We start from the raw sequence: 14,446 nt of genomic DNA, 5'->3' as shown, positions 1-14,446 counted from the left end.
GCGGCAACCAGGAGCAGTTCTGATACATTTTAAATTATTCTATTATTCAACTGTTTATGGTATAAAATAAAATGTAAGCTTTACCTGTGGCCCATCTGGTCTCAAAGCGGCAGATAGTTTGGCTGGACTGGCATGATGACCAACCGACACTGGATAATTTATCTGAAAGAATAACGCGTTGCTCGGTATAGTTCTAGCTGTTTTACAATTGTTTAATAGTAGAATAGGAATATTCGTCCACCGCCATTGTTTCATCTACAGTATAAACAGCTCACAGCAGCAGCTATAACTCATTAAAAGCTTGGTAGTGCGTGAATCATCTTAACCGGTTCCGCGGAATGTTGACTGTGCTGCGCATAAAGCATAATGCTTTACACATACATACAAATACGCGAGACGGGAATCGGTGTGTGAATGTGCTGTGTGTGTGTATGTGTGTGTGTGTCGTCTGTGTGCGTGTGCGTGTGCGTGTGTGTTTGTATGTGTAGTGTATCGGTACATCAAACAGTTGCGGACCTGCATTTAACCGTTGAATGTCCAGTGTTGAGTTGATTTTTGGTCAAGTTCATGCATTATGGTCCATTACCCCTAAATGTGATTGCGTGGTTCGAGATGACTCTACCTGTTGCGAATCCAACGTGAGTGGGAAATAAAGGAATTCTTTGGGAATTTCGTTTGTGGGAAAAACTAAAAAAATAGTCCTTTATTAGTCTATTTTTTCACACTGAGTGTGCCACATCTTTATATCCTTTTGTCCGTGAGTTCCACGGGCAAAAGTAATCTGTTGGTACTCAGCCCGTTACATTAAGCAGCTACCGTTACAAACCATTTGTAACACTTCCTTTTTGGTGATTTCATGCCTTCCAATCCTCTACCCTTACGGAATAGAGTAGCTATATTAAGACTAAAGATTGCCCTTCTAAGAAACTATGGCTTATAAAGATAGACATCACTTTCCGCCATTACTCCAAATATAAGCTAACATTTCAGGCCCTGTTTGTTGTTCGATTCCTTTAATTTTTATTTACTGGATCATTTCATTTAAAAGTATAATTTATTTTCATTCATTTTTAATTGATGCTACAAATTTCTTTAAAAAAATCTGCTCACCACAGCTCTCGTCGACAATAAGCCAAATTCCGTATTCTGGCTGTTCTTGCACATTAAATTAGGTTTACCATGCCTCACTAGTCCATTATGATTGTTAATTTTCCGGGATGGGATTTCCGCCTTCTCTCACGACTAAAAATTACCAGAGCTGAAATGTAATAATTTTATTAAATCCATTAATGAACAGGGTCTTAGGTATTGGAAGTAGTTTTCTGATATTTTTATTTAACTCAAATATTGAAATTAGAAACGGATAAAATATGTTCGACTTGCCAGCCAAGGGTTAACTCTTGGATGGCACCAAAGGCATATACTGAACACAAACACAATCTCCGTCAGAGTTTGTGTGTTGGATAGAGGCGCACGGATTCGAACTATTGTTTCTTGCAATGTTCGTCCGGGTGGTCGGTGCGTATGATACACGGCTCAGTTCGTTGTTGGAAAGTGAAACGACCGGTTGAACACAGAAAGTAAGAGAGTGTGAGCTAAGACGCACCGCACCTGTATCGTGATCACGGTCGATTCCTAGTCCGGGTTGACGGTGGGTGAGACAGGCCAAACAACGCGTTCCTTTGTGTTCCTCTGGATATTCTCTACAATCAACTATTTGATATTGTGCGTTGTTACGGCGGTCCTGACAACTTACCTGAAGTTTCACGGAACTAGACGAGCCTCCGGAAGTCCGGGATAGTGTACGGTAACCACATCAGATCTAGTGATCTGCGCAGTTGTTCGTCAGTTGCAGTGATTTAATGGTTGGAAATTGTGTTCCCGATTAGCTACTAAGGTTATCTGTCTTCCACGGGCTATAAAGAATAAATTTGAAAAATAGTGCCATATTAGTTGCTGTTCAACACCCGCACAAGGGTCACCGCCTATGCGAGCTCGCGTTCGAGCCTCCAATCAATCAACAACTGCCAAAAAACCCTGCAAATTCCAGTGGCTTCCAGATGGCACCGAAGAACTCTCCGATTCTCTGGACGCTAAAGCGCTGCGTGATGCTGCTCGCCGGTGCCATACTGCTTATTCTTGGCTCGATCACATCCTCCGATGCCATTTCGCTCGAGATGCACCTACGCGACGATCCGGATCTATCCGAGGTAAGGAGTCCAGCTAAGCCTTAAAACTCTTCAGTTACATTCTAGCCCTATTTGTATTTCGTTCGTTGGAAAATTCGCCAAAACAACACCGTTTCACTTCTCTGCTGCCTTTTTTTACATCCATTCCATTTTCGAAACCCATTAAAAGTTTCGCCGATCATTTCCTTTCTCCTTTAGTCCTATTTATCAGCAACAATGTTTACACTTTACGGCTCTTGTTTTTTATGACTAATCCAAAGTGTGGGTTTCTTGTTGCCTGAAAACTCGTTCTCTGGACGGAAGATAGAATATTCTTGAACTATTAAAGCATTTGCTAAGTATGTTAATGATGTTGGCAACTTCGAACTACATTTAGATTAAAAAAAAAAAAAAATAATACAAAGTCCGTGTGGCTCTGATATATTATTACGGAGCACAGTGAATCAGCGCCTTTATCTCCAGGATGCCTGAATTTATATATAATCGGATTCTGTGCCTCTTCCAAACGAACGGCAGCAGTGCGTGTGGGAAGGAAAATGTGATGAGATCTTAGATTATAGTTGTTCCCGTAACCGGAAAGCGGGATTTATCTGTTATGGAATAATAGCACAGTAAAAGTTCGGCAGCCCAGTTGCAAAACGGGGTCATTTGCACACAGCCACCGCGTTCGCCAGTGTATGTAGTGGTATGAGGGCTATTTAACTATGTCCCGCGCAAGATCATCTTTCAACGTATGACGCGGTTTAAATTTAAATCTACGCTTCTTGCGGGGTTACCCAAGTGACCCTAACCAAGTGTCCAGGCCGCAGTATCCAAACCCGTAGAGAACATAAACACCTCCACAATGTATATTAGGATGATGTGCGCGTCGGTTTAATGTTGTCTTTTTCTGTCAACCCTTATTTAGGGAAATAGAGTGAGGCTATCAGCGTACGGAAATAGCTCCTGCACAATGTGTGTATGCCCCAGCTCGCGAAAGTGGAAACAGGAACAGTTTGCCAATAGAAAAGAAAAGCGCTAGTTCAATCAAGCCACAAGCCGCTCCGCCTCCTACTCCCTTTGGATGTAATCCAGGACGTAAATAGACAAAAAATCAATGCGAGTCCATCTCCTCCTCCCCTTCATGTCATAGCACACTATTTTCCCGAACTGCGAATGAAAATGCTATACTGGCTGGCAGCCCGTTCTGAGTTTTCCCGATGTGCTCACGCGATAATGCTAAAACTGAAGTAGAATGACTGATGTATCGAATCGACAAATGGTGGTGGTGGTGCTGGTAGTGGCAGAGGGTGGGGGGGGGGGGGAGGAAGGAATGACTTTTCCAGCCCTTTCCTTTTGACAGAGTTAGGATTGTAGTGCGAATATTTACTGGTTGCATTTTATTTGATTTTTTTCGCTGTTGCTGTGGGTTTGTTGGCGCCAAGCTTTGTAGTTGCTCACCCCGGAGGAGAGCAGGATTCATATTGGACTGACTCGAGGAAGTTTGTTTTTTTTGGAGGAAGGAGGTGAACGTGAAGAAAAGTGCGTGTCCTTCTCCCTTTGGATTCAAGAAATGAATGCCAGCTTCTGCCTTGCTTATGCCGCTATCACAAGGGAAAACCAGATGAAAATTGCTTAACGGAAAATGAACCTACCTCCCTTTTCGTCCACTAGCCGGATGTTAGTGTGAGTATCTGTTGGCACACAACACACTACCGCTCGGTCGGGGGGAAGGAAAAGCAATGGCTTGGTTTTTCGTCGACCCTGTCGTCCTATCCGGCCACATCCACCGTCATCGCCAAAGGAAATGGCCACGGTTTGGCGCCGCACCGTCTGCATGACGCATACACACTCACTTGTCGGTTTATGGTGAAAACGTCACTCCACTACACACATACCCGCGGCTCTCTTCCGGATTGAAGGAAGCCAAAAGAGCAGCAGGAAAAGTCTAGTAACCCGAAAACCAGCAAACACTGTGACCGGGGCGTAGATGAACCGGGAAGGGAAGATGATATCCTAGGGTGGTATGTGTAACGCAAAAGCATTTTATCCTTAGCATAGCACTATCTGCGGGCTTGAAGGTTTTGATTCATAGGTTTCTTCTTGGTTTACACATAACAACCCCTAAAAGTAACATTTTTTAAGAGTTCGGGAAGTTGGAGAAACCTGCCAACCTAGTTTCAAGCATAGCATCTCGAAACAGGCTATCCGATTTTAGTGGCAGACAGATATGTAAAAGCAAATTTGATTACTCTGTTTTTCATCATCAATAGTTTATGTTAGCCGGAAGTTTGTTTGCGCTTAGTAATTTTTTAAAGTATCCATTTTTTCACAAATTTAAATTTTACATTCATTGTTCCTTTTATTGTTAACAGTTCCAACTGCTATACTTATACCAGAGAAATAATATTTTAAGCAGCAATTTTATCTGGCCCGTAAGAATCTTTTAGTGCTTCATACAAAAAACCCGTCCCAATTATTATCGGATTTCTACACGACGTCAGGTTTGTTTTCTTCCCAAAATTTAAGATTAAAATTGTTTAACGAGGCGTTCCTGTTATATATTGAAAAAAAATCAAAATTCAACGAAAATAAACATGAAATTTATTTAAAAAGTTTAACAATTACATTTAAATATTTTATCTTTTCCCCCTTCTTATGTAACTTTACTATTTAGAGAGTTGATACTCCATTCAAAAGGATACTACTTTCAAAACATTAAATCATCGTTTCAGGTATCCGGCCCGCGCTTTTTGTTTCCTACTAATCATCTGGTCCTTTTATTAAATTTATGCCAATCCCCGTTTTAGATCATGTTGAACAAAGTATGTAATTATAAAAACGAAATATTTCTCATTTTCTTTTCAATTTTTTGCGATACGGTGTTACATAGGCGTGTTATTATTTAAAGTCAATAATTCATTTTATCATCTATTTAACTTCACTATTATATGTACCGCGTAAATGTCGTTAATGACTGGTTGTTCTTTCGCTTTCAGTTTTACTCCTTAATCGAACGAGACAGAGCAGCCCTGGAGTGGGTAAAGGATAGCGCGGCTACCGTTTTTGCCCCGACCAATCAGGCCTTCCAGCGATTCGCGCACAACAAGACGCAACTGCTCTATCACTTCGGTAAGTGTTTCGGGGGTAAGAGTAGAGGGAAATAAGCTATTCTTTATCGTTTATGCAAAATGTGTTTTTGTTTGTCTTGCGCAGTTAATTCGGCGTACAAACTGGACCGACTTGGGGATGTTCTGATAAGCAATTACGAAGGTAACCCACAGTTGTACATCACACGTGTTCGCCAGCCGCGTTATGGAGATGGAAGCTACGCTCGAGATCTGCTGTACGTCAACAATGCAAAGATCTTGCGCGAGCGCTCCGATATGCAGTTTCGGAACGGTTTTGGCAATGATCAGGTGAAAACAGGAGGATGGGGACACCCGACGTGCTGGCTAATCATGATTGGTGTCTTCTATTTGGCAGATTCTGCACGTTATCGACGATGTATTAGTACCGGTTAGTGTGACGCCCGGATTGAACAAATCGTATGGATCCAATCCTGACGCTTGGGAGTTCTTGGAGAACGTCGAGGCAATGAATATCGAGCCGCATCGTGTTCGGTAAGAGAAGAACGAGGGCAAGAAGGATCACTTTGTGGCTCGTTGAATAAATTTCTTCACGCAAGATTGTATTTATTTTATCTACGGTTCACTTAGATCCTTCCGGGGAAGATCATACGCTTAGATATACAGCAAAACTATCGCAAGTCCGGCCGAAATACGTTTCTAATTCCTGTGGAGAGCGCGTTCAAGAGTCAACCACACAACCTCGTGAACATGATCGACTCGAAGGTGATCGATGGGCACATCATTCCGAATAAGACTATCTTCATCGCACCTGCTCCGTACGGTCTGCCACAGCCGACGATGGCGTTCGAGGATGCGCTGCGGATCACGGTGACCTTCCTCCGCTACGGCGAGGCAAAGGAGGCACGGGGTATGTAGTTCCGCTTTCAACTCAGTTAGCACCCACTTACATGCTATTTTCTTTTTACATCACGCAGTGTACGTCGTGTCCAACACCATGTATGGTAACTCGCGCCATACTTCGGGTGCGGTCATAGCAGAGGTCGTCAAGGCCAATATCCCGGTTCGAAACGGTGTCGTTCATCTGATCCAACGCCCGCTGGTCGTCGTCAATATGAAGGGCGTGCCGATGCTGACGGTCCTTTTATGTTCCTTTTCTAAGATGCACCCTTTTTCTTAACAGTACACCGCTTGGAAGATCTAATTGCCACACAAGCTATATCTCTTTACTAATCAGTTCGCGTGTTTTGTTTTTTTCTATACCCTATTTAGTTTTTTCTATATATTTGTAAATTACACCGCTTTACCACATCATTTTTCCACCATTTGACTTTATCCTTTATAAAAAGGATGCATGCATGGATGACTGATTTTTTACCGAATTGATTATATTGTAGACCCTTCCATCCTTTCGTTTCTTTCTCATGCTTGCTTTATTCTAAAAGTTCATTAGCCAATTGCTATCAACAACACACTCTTCATTTTTCGACCGCAGGAAAACAACTACTTCCTTTGGTCAAAGTTTCGCGATCTGATCGAAGACTACGCACCAGAGTTCGTGGAGCACATAAGGGATATGTCACAGAAGACGATCTTCGTGCCGCACAACGATGCTATCGCAGAGATGATGCAAACCAATTTTATGAGGTAAATATTTTATTTAGGAAGGAAAGAGGAAGGTTAAACAACTCTCTTCCTCTCTTTCTTTCTCTATTTCTTTAATATTACAGCAATCGACAGAAGCTTCGTGAGGCGCTCTTGATGCATGTTGTACCAGATGCACTTACCATCGAAATTATTCGTCGCAACAACCAGAATCATGTAAGTAACTGTTTACTTCATACCTATGAATAATTTTAATGGTAATCGTTTTTAATGCAACTTGCAACGATCCAGATCTTCCAGATACCGACACTCTCCACGCGCAAGTTCATCTATTGTAACGTTTTCGAAAACCGAACCAGCCGCACCCGATCGATTACAATCGAGGGTGGTGGCGTGAATGCTACCGTTGTGCTGGGTGACATCGCGACCATGGACGGTTACATACACATCATCGATCGCATGCTGGGCGTACCGTACATGACAGTGCAGAAGAAGCTACAAACCGATCCAATGCTGAAGTACTGTACCGCATCCCGAAGTCATTGTGGAATCATTTGATAGGTTTTTTAATCACGGGTTTTTGTCGTATACATTTTCCCACAGCTTAACATATCACTTTGGAATACTGAATCGCTTCAACGAGCAGCTCAACAAGACGACCAAACGGTTCACGTATTTTGTGCCGCGTGACAAAGCTTGGATACAGTGGTTCCACGACCATCCGGCTGCTAACTTGGAAGATTTCGTGCGCAACTACGATCGGGTATGCATCACAGGCGTTTGTCCGATCGTTAGGATCGCTTTGGATCAGGGATCGTTTAACCTACCTAACATAATTTTTGCCTTGCAGACACGTGAAGTTCTTCAACGCCACTTGGTCGTGGCCGATCGCGTCTTCACCATTGGTGAACTGCGCAATATGTCCTACGAGTCGCTAACCCTGCCTACATTAGGTCGGGATCGTTTGCAGATCAAGGTGAAAGAGGAAGATCGCCGTAAGTACCAAGCGTGAATCCTCGCCGAGCAAGTGATTGAAATTATATTTGTTCCAGGGTACTACATCCAGTGGAAGGAGACGGGACGGTGGGCGACCGTTTTTCGTGCTGATGTGGATTGCACCAACGGGTTGATCCATGTCATCGATGATCCTTTCGTGCTGGAGGAAGAAGTCATCGTACCAGGTGGTACGAACGCTGCAATGATGCGGTGGAAACAGACTGTTGAGGTGACCGTCTTTATGACTGCAATCAACCTCTTCCTTGCCGTGTCGGTGTTTTTGATGAACTAGTGTGGAAAAACTTTTCAAAGGCACACCAATGCATTTTACCGCGCGACAAAGCCGTGCCGCCCTTGTGTCGATGAATGTTGAATATGTTTTGGTTTTACTTACCTTAGTTCCCGCATTACCGGAGAATTAGATTCTTGAAGATACAACTTTCCAGGTTAATTTAGTTTATTTGTGATTACATTTATGAATCTCGCAAATTTTCCTTTGCGCACCGAATGTTTCTCCGTCGCTTATACGTAGCTGAACGGCGAGAACTGCACATGTTACTACATGACAAACCGCACGTGCATTAAATGATGTATGTTGCGAAGTTTAATTTCAAGTGTCATGTCATACAGAGTTTGATGTAAGGCATATTTTACATTATTCCTCTTTTTTCATGAAATGATTTACGCGCTTTATATGTTGCTAAAAATCCCTTCCGCAGGCATCGTGTCCTATCGACTTTTTTCCTCTACTCTTTCCTTTTTTAAAGTGTTTGTGTGCCTTAAAATACATAATTAATGTACAAGTCCGACAGAGGTCCTTCCCTGCAGATGAACGGTTCATGCCCGATAGTGCCTAGAACTAACAAATGTCTTCAGTTTGGGAGAAAAAGATTAGTAGTCGTCAACTAAAAAACCCCCTCCCTCTCTGCTCTCACTTCGTATCCTTTGTTAGCCATTCATCTAGAGCCGCTCTCCCTTTCCCCTTGGGAACATGTGGCCCAACGCTACGGTTATTCCACCCAATGCGGCGCGCGTTAAAAAAAATTTAAGGGGAGGGACGGGGAGACCCCTGATCTAGAGCATCGAACGTAAGGTAACCGTATGAAGCAAAACGGACATAACATTGAAAAAAACTAGCAAACACGTGCCTGAAATTGGAAGACAAATTTTGTGTGCCCTTATTTGAATGTGAATGGTATATTAAGAAGGTTTCAGAGTATTTACATCATGTTTAAGCTTATGCATCGTACACTTACTCCTGACGTGTGCGCAAACGTAATAAATTAGTGTGTACCTCGTAAAAAGGTAGAACAGGGCAATGCAAAAAATGAAACCAAAAACCTAGACGTTTTGTTGAAGACTACCGTTTGAACTTGGTGGGAAACTATCAAATTTTCATAACTCTCTTTTTCTCTAGTGTATTGTGTTAGTTTAAGCCAGGTAGGAAAGAAGAATTAATATATAGACATACATATATATATATATATATATATATATATATATATATATATATATATATATATATATATATATATATATATATATATATATATATATATACATATTATATTGCCAAAATAAGTAACAGGTGAATTTAAGACCAATGAAGTGTGCTATCGTAAATTTATATAAAGGCAGGAGGCCTAGCAGTCTGGCTCTACAGTTTGTCCAATATTCACAAAACCTTGGTTTAAGGTTCATATAGTTTCAAGCTAAGGTGAAAATCTGCCAGAAGAAGCATACATTAGGAACGCAAAAGTGTTGTATGAATATCGATATGAATTCTCGAATGCTTGAACTTGATAGACGTGCAGTGACCAAATAATAATTTTCTGTATCCGAGCCGACGGGCGTGAACATGCTCTTTCACACCATCCGAAAAGGCTAATGTGTGTAATTTAATTTAATCGGTTCACATGTATTAATTAAATTATTAAAGATATGAAGCAAGCCTGATGAGCAGAGAAAACAGAAACCGAAGGAACGCACTTACAAGCCGGGTCGATAAGAGACATTTAGTTCATTAGCAGTGTTTGTTTATTAGTCTACGTGTTTTTAACAATGAGAAATGCGTCATTGGCTACGTGAAACGTAGTTGTCGTGAAATACCTATCTTCTCGGATGGGGTGTTACTAACACTGGGCTAGCGCAAAGTTCCGCTTGCACGGAATGACCACATGCGGCTCGAAGGACGTCGACCGGGGCATCCGATCCAGTTACGTAACAAGTTCAACCCCCAGCCGCGCAACCACGTGTAATTAGGGCTTCCAAAATTTGCTCACTGATGTTTGGTAACAGCATTTTCTTGTCTCCAAATTGTATCTTTTTTTCCAGCCAGCAAGCAGTTGACGTGGCGAAGGTAATGCAAAGTAGGAAGGGCGGGAGCCTCTCTGTTACGGTTGACTAAGCCTAACGAAACCTGAAACCACATAACGCTGATGCCAGCAACAATCACAACAACACCATCCCTGCTTTCCTCTCGGTTAATCTAAGTTAACAAGGAATTAAAGAACCCCTGGCAAAGAAAGCGAAGAGGGACCACACATTCGTGGCCGCCGGTCAATTGGATATTTCCGACGGTGACACGCAACTACGGTAGATCGTTTGTTATACTTACAGCTCTGAGGAATTGAATCGTAAAAAGGAAAAAAGCAACGGCTAATCTTATGCTTGCCGTTGATGTAGACGTATGGTGTTAATTGGATTTTCTTTTTTTCGCACCCACCTTTATTCATTGTATATTTTTTTTAGTTGATTTCTTTCTCGGTACCATGGCGACATTATGTCGAGGGACAACGCGTCATCCCAAGCCTGCTCAAATTCAGCGACAGAGATTGAGAATAATGTGCAACTGGAGTGCCGCTGTAACTGCGTTGCCTGTTTCAAGTGACTCAATGAAAAAGGCCTGAATGGCCTCTGGTTGGGCCGGAGGTTTAAAAAATCAATGCACTATTTCAAACTTCTACCAGGCGTCAATGCGTGCCTAGGGGAGGGTTTTTTTGTAGCATTTTCCCCCGGCAATAATTTTTTGTTCGTTTCACTTTTTCCCAGCGATGGTTGGCTGGGGATGGGCATATTCGTCCCGTAAGAAATAACGCCAGCATAATTGATGCGTTCCATAGGCAGCCTTCAAGCGAGTTACCGATCACCTGCATAAACTTCCAAATATAAATACAATTCGTGTAACTTGTTCTACCAAAAAGGAACATCTTAACGAACGGACTTATCTTCTAGGATCGCTTTCTAGCGCATCGAATGTAATTAATTTTATTCATGGAGAAATTATACAAGAGTTGTTTAATGTATTCAATTAAACAAAACTACGACGTAGGACTATGCAGAATCTGTACTGTGAAACGAGTAGCATGAGCGGATGTTGATTGAATTGAAATGTTTGAAGTCAGTGCCCACTAACCACTCTTTTTATCATCTCGTTCTGTTTGATAAGAAAAGCAACTTATATTGCTTGTCCGATGCAGTAAAGGTATTAGGATTTTCTAACCCATTTCCGAGCGTCAGACCAATTACATGGGAGTGTGTACCGTAAAACCATCGTTACTGTTGCTGGCGATATTGAAACGAACACGGCTACAAATTGGACGCCAGATGCGCATGCCTCGATCCATCTTGTGTTAGGCCAAAACTAACACACTAACGGTAGAGCAGAGCGCATCAGATTGTGGTACGTCCCGCGGTGGCCATATTTGGAAGGGCTCGCTGTTGCTTGCTTCGTAGTGAAGAAGCGCCACCGCTGTAGCGGACTATCGAGCGAAAAAATAATAAACGGTTCGGTTTAATAAATCCATCACAGATAGCATCCGATGGGGACGGGTTGCCCGCCAGCATTTACGCCATACCCTGCATGGGGGTACATAATCGACGTCCAACCCTGCGGATTGTGCCCTGCACATTTTAATAATCTAAGAAACTCTCCAATCAAATCGAACATTTTTTGGATTTGCAAAAATGTTCATCCATCTATCAAAATTCATCAACATTCGGCCGTTGTCTTCCAATGAGAGAGTAATTTTTGTGTGAGGTTTTTCTCTGTTCTAACGACACATATAAGAATGGAAAGATGGCTGCTTCTTTTGCTCGTGTTTGCTAGTGTTCAGAATATGAACAATATTATTGTTTCAGGCATCCTTTAAGTGATGTACTCCTATTGATAAGATATTAAAATTGAGTGCGGTACAAATTGGTTTAAAAACATTTGTTAAAATCAGACCAAGTGGGTGGTATGGTAAAAGTTTCTTTTAGATAATTATGCGAACATTATGCGAAATATGAAGCATTGTGAATCATTGTTCCAATTGACAAAGGGAAAATTACCAACCAACGTGTGTTAGGGTACATACTGCGTGTAGGTGCCACAAACTTTTATTTTTCGGCTCGTTTGGTCCACCACAGTTTTCAGCGAAAGTTGCTGCGTCGATAGTGCGTGCCCTTTCATTTTCCTACAAAGCAAATTTGAGCTAGGAAGCTCACCGTTTTTTTTTTTTTTTTTTTTTTTGTAAACCGTTTGGAGCTTCGTGTCGTTCCAATAGTGTGGATGGAAATTCTTCTATCTCCCTTTGGGTCGTCCCTTGTGCACCTTTCGTATTGCGTGCTTCCCTCGTTGCTACCGCATCGGAACATCCCGCGCGCGCTTCTACTGCTGGTGCTGCTGCTCGAACGCGTGCGATTTCCCAGCACTGCTACTGCCGGTGCTGCACGCCTGATAGGCACTCGAAGAGTCGATGGCTTTAACCGATCGGTTTTCCATCGATTCCCGGTTTCTGATTGGAAAAATTGGTTTTCTTCCCCGTCCCCGTCGTTCGCAGACTTGCAAAACCACGGCTTGACAACCGAAGTCTATCAAGTTGCGGTCGATTAATTGGGAGCTTCAATCATGAGATGGTTGGTGGATAAAGGGATGGCTTTCGGGCAATCGCATCGCTCGAACCAGCTCGCCCGAAAGCCCGCACATCTGTCCACATATTGGCCGCCAGCCGAAAGGCGACATGGCAGGGGACATTTCGCTTTCCGTCAGGTTCATCGGCTCTAGCGGCGAGCAAGTCGCTCGCCGTTCATCAGATACCAAGCAAGCAGGACGCAGTGTAGATGTACCGGCGCTTTTAGAGCACTCGTTTCACGCTAAACGGCCCAGCGTGTGGCAGTGTTGTGAACGCGCGTGTCCATCGAACACCGTCATACAACGGTTGGCGGATGTCGCAGCTCCATCTAGCATGTGAGCACTAGCTTTGATGCAGGTCAAGCTTTACTCTAGCTACCAGGCGATCAGGCTTTGTGTTGGCAATACAGCGCTTCGCAGCGTGTCGTTTGATGTATATTTTCTTGTCAACATCCTTCAATTAAATGATAGTGCACATAAATCATCCCTTATTAGGTTTTCAAAATAGTTTTCATTCATTTCGCATAGCAAAATTAAAAAAAAACTGGTGTGCAAAATAAAGAACAAGCATTCGTTTCGAGCGTGGATGGTAGGCAGGCAAATTTTATACGTTGACAACGCGTTGCTAACGCGGCATCGGCGATAGAAACCTTGCCTCGAGCAGTAGTGGTGATGACGGTTGTTCTAGCACGGGATCGTTGATTTGTCTTTTGTATTGGCATCGCTAGCAATAGTTTCGTTGCGATCTTTGCTTCGGTTCGCTTCTCTACCATTTTTGTCTGTTTCAGACAAATCGACCGGGCTGAAGCAAGTGGTACATCCTGAAAATCCTGGGTCCCTACTAGCTGTGTAGAGTCGGTTTTCTAAGCAACACGCTGCAACGGCTGAGAAAAACTATACGTTCAGCTGGGTTGATTTTTTCTTTCTCGCTCGTGTTGCATGAGGTTGACGATGAGCTATCGGCGGCCACATGAGAGGTTTCTAATGTTCACTTCACTTTTGCCTCACCCTTCCGTCGCTCTATGTACACCTGCGCCGGGGCATGTGGGCAGGCATTCATATGTGGTAGCACATGCGTTAGATCCACTGCCAGCGGATCATGCGATCCTAGTACGTAAAACACATGGTGGGGTTTCTAATCCTCATACCGACCAAACGAAACGGTGTGTGGTGTATTTTTTTACGAAAAGGTAATTGATTGATATACACGCATCATGCATGTGGAAGTTTAAATTTAAATGTACACTAAAGCAACTGCGTACTGCGAGATCTAATGTGCACATAGTTGCAAGCATCATCTAACGTTTTATTATAATCTACATACGTATGTACCTACTCGATAGAGGATTGATGCTATGCCGCAGCGTTGCAATGAAATTGTGACTTTTCTAATAGAATGATGTAACTCTATGGTAGCGATTAATTTGTCATGTTTGCCGTCACATGCCGCTGCACATAAGAGGAGTTGGAAGAAAATCGACGAAAGAAATTATTAATCAATGATTCTAGACCATTTTTTTTATTTATAAAGCAGTCGGGGTTGAACGTTTATATCTGCCATACGAACAGTCCCACAAGTGGGATACTGGAAGACACGTTTGCACAGGAGCGCAGACCATTCGGAGGGTGCAGCGCTGAATAGCGCTGCTGCTGGCGGGTTCGTCATCGCGTTCGCTCGGCGCCAACCAAAGGGA

General features: G+C 42.8%; 1 protein-coding gene across 1 annotated transcript; it reads left to right on the top strand.

Annotated features, from left to right (window-relative positions):
• The first annotated feature begins 2,060 nt into the window (after positions 1-2,060).
• LOC131268741 (fasciclin-1) lies at positions 2,061-9,318 on the top strand. Its single transcript, XM_058271018.1, is given in 13 exon segments — positions 2,061-2,210; positions 5,168-5,300; positions 5,385-5,587; positions 5,655-5,791; positions 5,888-5,895; positions 5,898-6,167; positions 6,235-6,395; positions 6,753-6,904; positions 6,988-7,078; positions 7,154-7,380; positions 7,466-7,625; positions 7,713-7,857; positions 7,915-9,318. Coding segments are annotated over 13 exon segments (2,073 nt in total). The 3' UTR covers positions 8,151-9,318.
• The last annotated feature ends 5,128 nt before the right edge of the window (positions 9,319-14,446 follow it).

This window comes from Anopheles coustani, chromosome X (genome assembly GCF_943734705.1).
Source record: "Anopheles coustani chromosome X, idAnoCousDA_361_x.2, whole genome shotgun sequence".
NCBI classification, from domain to species: Eukaryota; Metazoa; Arthropoda; class Insecta; order Diptera; family Culicidae; genus Anopheles; species Anopheles coustani.
This window is presented reverse-complemented; position numbering and strand designations above follow the sequence as displayed.